This window comes from Oncorhynchus mykiss, chromosome 4 (assembly GCF_057628025.1).
Source record: "Oncorhynchus mykiss isolate SJ-2025 chromosome 4, ASM5762802v1, whole genome shotgun sequence".
NCBI classification, from domain to species: domain Eukaryota; kingdom Metazoa; phylum Chordata; class Actinopteri; order Salmoniformes; family Salmonidae; genus Oncorhynchus; species Oncorhynchus mykiss.
This window is the reverse complement of record NC_143025.1, coordinates 6562973-6571787: the sequence shown is the minus strand read 5'-3', so window position 1 is coordinate 6571787 and position 8815 is coordinate 6562973. Positions and strand designations below refer to the sequence as shown.

The 8815-nt window shown below is 44.2% G+C and overlaps 1 protein-coding gene across 7 annotated transcripts in view; it reads right to left on the bottom strand.

The window, feature by feature from the left end:
- Positions 1-1678: 1678 nt before the first annotated feature.
- Positions 1679-8815, bottom strand: part of rab3il1 (RAB3A interacting protein (rabin3)-like 1) — a 30707-nt gene continuing 23570 nt past the window's right edge. For all 7 annotated transcript variants that reach the window (XM_036969030.2, XM_036969032.2, XM_090230988.1 and 4 more), the window contains 6 exons: positions 6309-6437; positions 5373-5485; positions 4882-4905; positions 3515-3614; positions 3243-3309; positions 1679-2643 (listed from right to left, as the gene is read on the bottom strand). In XM_036969030.2, the coding sequence (XP_036824925.2) occupies positions 2558-2643; positions 3243-3309; positions 3515-3614; positions 4882-4905; positions 5373-5485; positions 6309-6437 (519 nt within the window). In that variant the 3' untranslated portion in view covers positions 1679-2557. The remainder of the gene's footprint in view (positions 2644-3242; positions 3310-3514; positions 3615-4881; positions 4906-5372; positions 5486-6308; positions 6438-8815) is intronic.

The window sequence follows — 8815 nt, the reverse complement described above, 5'->3', positions numbered from 1 at the left end:
TAAGCAAGTTGAGGAGATTAAACTGCTGGGTGTTACCCTAGATAGCAAGTTTTCATGGTCAAAACATAGACTCAATGGTTGCTAAAATGGGAAGAGGTCTGGCCACGATAGGGCGTTGCTCTATCAAAGTGTCAGTAACATGCATGTCAGTCTCTCCTGGCTCAAAGTTGAGGAGAGATTGACTGCATCCCTATTGGTCTTTGTGTAAGGTGTTGAAGATACCAAACTGTCTGTTCAAGCAGTAGGCACACAGTTCGGACACTCGTTGGTTCAACACAACACATGCCACCAGAGGTCTCTTCACAGTCCCCAGCAAAATATTAAATAGAGCCACGACTACATCCAACTCTCTGCCACCCCAGGTAACTCAAGCTAGGGGACCCCAGGTAACTCAAGCTAGGGGACCCCAGGTAACTCAAGCTAGGGGACCACAGGTAACTCAAGCTGGGGGACGCCAGGTAACTCAAGCTAGGGGACCCCAGGTAACTCAAGCTAGGGGACCCCAGGTAACTCAAGCTAGGGGACCCCAGGTAACTCAAGCTAGGGGACCCCAGGTAACTCAAGCTAGGGATAAAAACAGATATAATAACACCTTATGGAGGACTGTGAAGAGACACAGACATTTTGATATATCTTTGTATTGTAACCTGCGCTGTACTATGCATTAGACCTAGATACATGCCACCAGAGGTCTCTTCACAGTCCCCAGGTCGAGTGTGCCTACTGCATGTACTCATATGAAGGCTATGTGTGAAGTTTAAAATGCATGTACATTTCAGTCCTTGACTAAAAAATATTCTTTCCGTACTATGTATTGCTTCCTGTGGACCCCAGGAAGAGTAGCTGATGCTTTTCCCCTAATAAATACCAGGACCAATTAGTGGACAAAAGACCAGAATCGAGCTGCCTGTGTAAACGCAGCCTAAGAGGAAAGCAGTTACTATTGCACGTTCAGATGTGAATAGTGTTCATTTAGTTTGATAAGGCTTTTCATGCAAGATATGGCTAAACACTACAGTATATGTGGATGTATCCATGCAAAGCTACACATTATTTGGTCATGGGGCGGCAGGGTAGCCTAGTGGTTAGGGTGTTGGACTAGTAACCGGAAGGTTGCAAGTTCAAACCCCCGAGCTGACAAGGCACAAATCTGTTGTTATGCCCCTGAACAGGCAGTTAACCCACTGTTCCTAGGCTGTCATTGAAAATAAGAATTTGTTCTTAACTGACTTGCCTAGTAAAAGAAAGGTAAAAAATAAATGTAGGGCTTATATATTATATTATTATTATACAAAATAGAGAATTTTAAATGACGTGTAAATACAACTGTCAATTTAAAGCCATTATATTTCCCAACTAGATTAGTTTTTAAAAACTGAATACATCGGGAGTGTTAGGGAGAGGGAGAAACAACGTATAGCTTAATCACCCATGGTTGGTTTATCATTCCATTCCGTTAAATAACAAATGACTGTAACCTCTATTTTCTAGGAAAAGTCATTGCTAAAACTGTCACAGCATCCAGAATGAAGACGAGGATATTTGAGAAGACTGAATAGGCATTTCGTTCAGGAACTTGTATTTCTGGTACCGTGTAACTGCAAGTCGCAGCACAAAAGTGGCAGCTCCTATTCATCTGGGTATGTGTAAATGTTCTTGGCAAATAAAGTGAATCTGATTCTTTATTTGTTTTTTATTTAACTGAAGTACCTGAATGTAACGGGATGTGTACACACTATTTCTGAACTGGTTAGTACTAAACAGCCCAAATGCAGCTATATTCAGAGTAAATTCCGGCCCTTCTATAACCCATTCTAACTACAGACATATTTTCTGTATTAGTCATGCAAGGCATTTACAATGTACTGCAAGAATCTATCAAGGTTAAAGTAAGAGGTGGTCTGGTTTGCTGCAGTGGTTCTAAGGTGAGAGGAGACAACGGTGGTTCTAAGGAGAGAGGAGACAACAGTGGTTCTAAGGAGAGAGGAGACAACGGTGGTTCTAAGGTGAGAGGAGACAACGGTGGTTCTAAGGAGAGGAGACAACTGTGGTTCTAAGGAGACAACTGTGGTTCTAAGGAGAGAGGTGACAACTGTGGTTCTAAGGAGAGAGGAGACAACGGTGGCTCTAAGGAGAGAGGAGACAACTGTGGTTCTAAGGAGAGAGGAGACAACACCTAGGGGTAATGCCGCAGTACTGGAGGGTATATGGCACTGTGTGAATGAAAAGTGAGCAGCATAGTTCTCCTGAAGCCTCCTTCCGGTTTCTGTGTCCCGCATGTCCTTCTGAGGGCTTCTCGCACTACTGAGCCAAACCAAGCCAGCCCAGTTCAGTTCGGGTTGTCCTGACAGTGTGAAACCGGTACAGGTGATCTGACTCTCAAATCGTACAGTTGATTGGTGACTCCTGTCTTTTAGCCCTGGGCCGTGTTCACTGGGCACGAAGAGGAAGAAATGAGCTCATTTTCATTGTCCGTTGCACAACCATTTTTAAACGTTTTGCTCCGGTGTGCCCTAATAAACACGACCTAGGTCTACATCTCCTCCCATCTGTCCTCCTATTCCTGGTCTGTGAGGTAGAAGCCCAGCTTGGCCACAGTCATCTCCCTCCGTAGACGTGTCACCTCCCAGAACATCTGCTCCGCTGGAGGCGGGCAGAGACAAAGACAGAGAGAGACAGAGAGAGACAGAGAGAGACAGAGACAGAGAGAGACAGAGAGAGACAGAGAGAGACAGAGAGAGACGGAGAGAGACGGAGAGAGACGGAGAGAGACGGAGAGAGACGGAGACAGAGAGAGACAGAGACAGAGAGAGACAGAGACAGAGAAACAAAGACAGAGAGAGACAAAGACAGAGAGAGACAAAGACAGAGAGAGACAAAGACAGAGAGAGACAGAGAGAGAGAGAGAGAGAGACAGAGAGAGACAAAGACAGAGAGACAAAGACAGACAGAGACAGAGACAAAGACAGAGAGAGACAAAGACAGAGAGAGAGAGACAAAGACAGAGAGAGACAGAGACAAAGACAGAGAGAGACAAAGACAGAGAGAGACAGAGACAGAAAGAGAGAGACAAAGACATGAAGGTTGAAATAGTTTCAGTCAAGATTCAGAATGCCAGACAAGATTTAATGTCTGCAGTAACAAAGATAACTTATTGCCACTGTCATTTTTCACTGTTAAAATGGGTCTATTGTTGATCTCTCTCTGTGTCTATCTTTTAGAAGGGGGGACGTCTGACTTACCATCATGTCTGACCAGGCCCTGCTGAATATAGCGGATATAGGTGAAGAAGTTACACACGGCTGTGATCTAGAGGGGCGGAATTGAGGAATGGCTCACACACACAAGTTCTCTCACATAGGCCTAAGTGATAAAAGTATTTATAAACATTAAAAAGTAGTCCTATTTATATGTCTGTAGATGTTGAGGAGGATAAGTTAAAACATACATTTTTATTTTCAAAACATTTTGAAATACATTTTTCAAAAAAACAACAAACATGGTTGCTAGGTACCCGTGCCCTGCTGGAGGGAGAGATATAGTAGTAACTCTCTTCGTCACCCAGTTTGATTTGGTGCTTACAGGGCCGGGATATGCCGCTCAACGCACACTTCCTGTTATAGAGGCAGAGAGAAAAAAACACCAACTAACTCACTCATTTATGGAATTCTACAGAGTCGGGTTTCACGGACACAAATTAAGCCTAAACATATACTTAAAAGCACTTTCAAGGGAGATTCTCCACTGAGCAAGTTCTTTCGTCCAGGACTAGGCTTAACCTGGGTCTGGGAAACCGGGCAATACATGTAGAAGACATGACAACATGATGGTTAGTTGTTTAACATCAGAAAAGGAACAAATAAAATGGCCTTAAAAGCTGAACACTGGACAGATATGGAGTCGCTTCCTCCACACAGATGGAGTTAGATACATCTGAGGTATGTTAGGTATGTTAGACTACAGACACACCGGGAGGACAGACAAGATGCCTTACAAGACCTGTGTATGTTAGACTACAGACACACCGGGAGGACAGACAAGATGCCTTACAAGACCTGTGTATGTTAGACTACAGACACACCGGGAGGACAGACAAGATGCCTTACAAGACCTGTGTATGTTAGACTACAGACACACCGGGAGGACAGACAAGATGCCTTACAAGACCTGTGTATGTTAGACTACAGACACACCGGGAGGACAGACAAGATGGCAGTGATCAACAACAAGACATGCATGGCTGGACAGAGTGCTGGAGGGCATTCTGATGAGAGAGGACAGTGATACAGGACAGTGAACAACACAGAGCTGGAGGGCATTCTGATGAGAGAGGACAGTGATACAGGACAGTGAACAACACAGAGCTGGAGGGCATTCTGATGAGAGAGGACAGTGATACAGGACAGTGAACAACATAGAGCTGGAGGGCATTCTGATGAGAGAGGACAGTGATACAGGACAGTGAACAACATAGAGCTGGAGGACATTCTGATGAGAGAGGACAGTGATACAGGACAGTGAACAACATAGAGCTGGAGGGCATTCTGATGAGAGAGGACAGTGATACAGGACAGTGAACAACATAGAGCTGGAGGACATTCTGATGAGAGAGGACAGTGATACAGGACAGTGAACAACATAGAGCTGGAGGGCATTCTGATGAGAGAGGACAGTGATACAGGACAGTGAACAACATAGAGCTGGAGGGCATTCTGATGAGAGAGGACAGTGATACAGGACAGTGAACAACATAGAGCTGGAGGACATTCTGATGAGAGAGGACAGTGATACAGGACAGTGAACAACACAGAGCACAGAACAAGTTTGTTGTTAGTGGAAAATAAAAAGGTAATGAAATGATTCGCTCCTAAAGTTACTTACATCTCTACTGCTGCCTTCAAGCCACTGGGGAAAATAATTCAATCAACATTTTGATTAGGAAACAGTGCCACATTATCAGTGTAGCCCATTGACTCAGCTCATTAGGACTCAGGAGGAAACCCCCGAAACCCATAACAGATTTGAAGAGAAAAACTAAACTAATCCATACAAAGTCAGACCAATCAAGTTCGCATAATTTTATCATGGAGTCATGAATAATGATATTCATTATAGATGACAGGTGCAATTGTGAAAAATCACCAAGAGGAAGGAGAGAGAGAGAGAGTTTATTTGAGCATGAATAGTTATTGAATGATGACTAGAGACAGATGGGTGTGGTTCAGTTGTGATTACTGTTGTCATGACCAATATCACGATACTCTCTGACGTATCACAGCAAGGAAACAAAACATGAAGCGCACTACATTTTCTGAGGAAAACAGCCTTAAAACATTATAATAACGTTTTAATAACATTGAGGGATGACTCACTTGGGCCCGCCACACTCTATGGCGTTGGCTCTGACCATGGGTAAAGCTGACATGGCCACCGGCTCGATGGTTAGAGAGTTGTTCTCCACTGCACTCTGGACTGACTGAGACAACTGTGCCCAGAACAAGGAGTCACATTGCATTAATACAACAACAAACTATACATGCACACAAAAGCCTTTGGCCTCCCGACACATGTACATGTATTAACATATTATGATAATATAATAGTTATGGTATTCTATTATGCTAATATAATAGTTATGTTATCCTATTATGCTAATATCATAGTTATGGTATCCTATTATGCTAATATAGTAGTTTTGGTATCCTGTTATGCTAATATAATAGTTATGGTATCCTATTATGCTAATATAATAGTTATGTTATCCTGTTATGCTAATATAATAGTTATGGTATCCTGTTATGCTAATATAATAGTTATTGTAGTATATTATGCTAATATAATAGTTATGTTATCCTATTATGCTAATATAATAGTTATGGTATCCTATTATGCTAATATAATAGTTATGGTATCCTATTATGCTAATATAATAGTTATGGTATCTTATTATGCTAATAGAATAGTTATGGTATCTTATTATGCTAATAGAATAGTTATGGTATCCTATTATGCTAATAGAATAGTTATGGTATTCTATTATGCTAATATAATAGTTATGGTATCCTATTATGCTAATAGAATAGTTATGGTATCTTATTATGCTAATAGAATAGTTATGGTATCCTATTATGCTAATAGAATAGTTATGGTATTCTATTCTATTATGCTATTAGAATAGTTATGGTTATAGAATACCATAATAGAATAGTTATTCTATTATGCTATTAGAATAGTTATGATATTCTATTCGAATAGTTATGGTAGTCTATTCTATTATGCTATTAGAATTGTTATGGTATTCTATGTACCTCAGATCGTGTGAAGGAGAGGCAGGGGCCGATGTCCTCCCTGTATATCCGCACCAGGAAGGCTGAACTTCTGTCCAGACTAGGTCTGTTTTTCCAGGTCAAGAACTCTGCATACAGAATGCTGTCCATCTGAGAGGAGATATAATTGATTAGTTATTTTCCTGTATTTGATTTACTGTGAATATGGTTTGATATGTAATATCAACTAGGCAAGTCAGTTAAGAACAAATTCTTATTTACAATGACGGCCTAGGAACAGGGGCAGAACGACAGATTTTTACCTTGTCAGCTCAGGGATTCGATCTTGCAACCTTTCGGTTACTAGACCAACGCTCTAACCACTAGGCTACCTGCCACCTCTACACTCTAACCACTAGGCTACCTGCCACCTCTACACTCTAACCACTAGGCTACCTGCCGCCCCAATAGCTTACAGTCCTGTGAAAAAGTATTTGACTCCTTTCTGATTCTCTATTTTTTGTATATTTTTTGATACTGAATGTTATCAGATCTTCAACCAAAACTGAATATTAGATAAAGGGAACCTGAGTTTACAAAAAATACAATTGATACTTATTTAATTAACAAAGTTATGCAAAACCAAATTCCCCTGTGTGTAAAAATAATTTCCCCTTTACACTCAATAACTGGTTGTGCCACCTTTGGTTGCCGTGACTCCAACCAAACACTTCCTGTAGTTGTTGATCAGTCTCTCACATCGCTCTGGAGGAATTTTGGCCCAGTCTTGTATGCAGAACTGCTGTCTGTGAGCTGATGCCGAAGAGCAGCTGGGTCATGCAATGAAACAATGATCCAAAACACACAATCAAGTCTAAAAAACAACACATTTAAAAGTGTTGAAATGGCCTATTTAAAAGTTCAGACTTAATCCCAATTGAGATGTTGTGGCAGGACTTGAAATGAGCAGTTCATATGCTTGAAAACCCACAAATGTTGCTGAGTTAAAGAAGTTCTGCACAGAAGAGTGGGCCAGAATTCGTCCAGAGCGATGTGAGAGACTGATCAACAACTCCAGGAAGAGTTTGGTTGGATTTAATACAGCTAAAAGGTGGCTATTTATTTTCACACAGGGGCATTGGGTGTTGCATAACTTAATCAGGTATGAAGATAAGACTCAGGTTCAGACCACGTCGAATAAACAATAGTTTAATATTCCAACAGGGGCAGGCAATAGACAGGTCAAGGCAGGCAGGGGTCAGTAAACCAGAGGTGGGCAACGGTACCGGACAGCAGGCAGGCTCAGGGTCAGGCAGGGGTCAGTAAACCAGAGGTGGGCAACGGTACCGGACAGCAGGCAGGCTCAGGGTCAGGCAGGGGTCAGTAACCTGGAAACGGGAGATAAAGGGCTGAGAGACATGGGTTTGACCCTGGACACATGAAAGGTGGGATGTATACGAAGGGTACGGGGCATCAGAAGCAGAGGGTCTAATGATCTTGGAGATGGGAAACGGGCCGATAAACTGGGGGGAGAGTTTGCGGGATTCCACCCGAAGGGGCAGATCCCGGGTGGATAGCCATACCTTCTGCCCGGGTAGGTGGGGCAGATCCCGGGTGGATAGCCATACCTTCTGCCCGGGTAGGTGGGGCAGATCCCAGGTGGATAGCCATACCTTCTGCCCGGGTAGGTGGGGCAGATCCCAGGTGGATAGCCATACATTCTGCCCGGGTAGGTGGGGCAGATCCCGGGTGGATAGCCACACCTTCTGCCCGGGTAGGTGGGGCAGATCCCAGGTGGATAGCCATACCTTCTGCCCGGGTAGGTGGGGCAGATCCCAGGTGGATAGCCATACATTCTGCCCGGGTAGGTGGGGAAGATCCCGGGTGGATAGCCATACATTCTGCCCGGGTAGGTGGGGCAGATCCCGGGTGGATAGCCATACCTTCTGCCCGGGTAGGTGGGGCAGATCCCGGGTGGATAGCCATACCTTCTGCCCGGGTAGGTGGGGCAGATCCCGGGTGGATAGCCATACTTTCTGCCCGAGACGATACCGGGGAGCCAGGGTCTGATGGCGATCTGCTTGTCGTCGATACCTGAAGGTGGTCTTGAGGGCCGACCGGGCTCTCCTCCAGATACGACGACAGCAGCGGACAAACATCCTGGCAGAAGGGTATACCAACCTCCTCTTCCTGCTCAGGGAAGAGCGGGGACTGATACCCCAGGGAACACTCAAAATGGTGATAGGCCCGTGGCAGTGGGGCTGGCGGAGACTAGGCAGCGCAGAGTGGTCTCGAGGTCCTGGTTGATTTGCTCCGACTGGAGGGGCTTGAAGGCAGAGGAAATGAGTGGTAGCGGATAACGGTTCTTTAGAGTGATGTCATTGAGTCCCCGGTAGTCAATGCACGGGTGCAGGGTCTTGTCCTTCTTCTCCACGAAGAAGAATCCTGCACCAGCGGGAGAGGAAGAGGGACGGATAAATCCAGTAGCTAGGGAGTCCCCAATTTAGTCCTCCATAGCCTTGGTTTCAGGTCCCGACAGCGAGTACTGA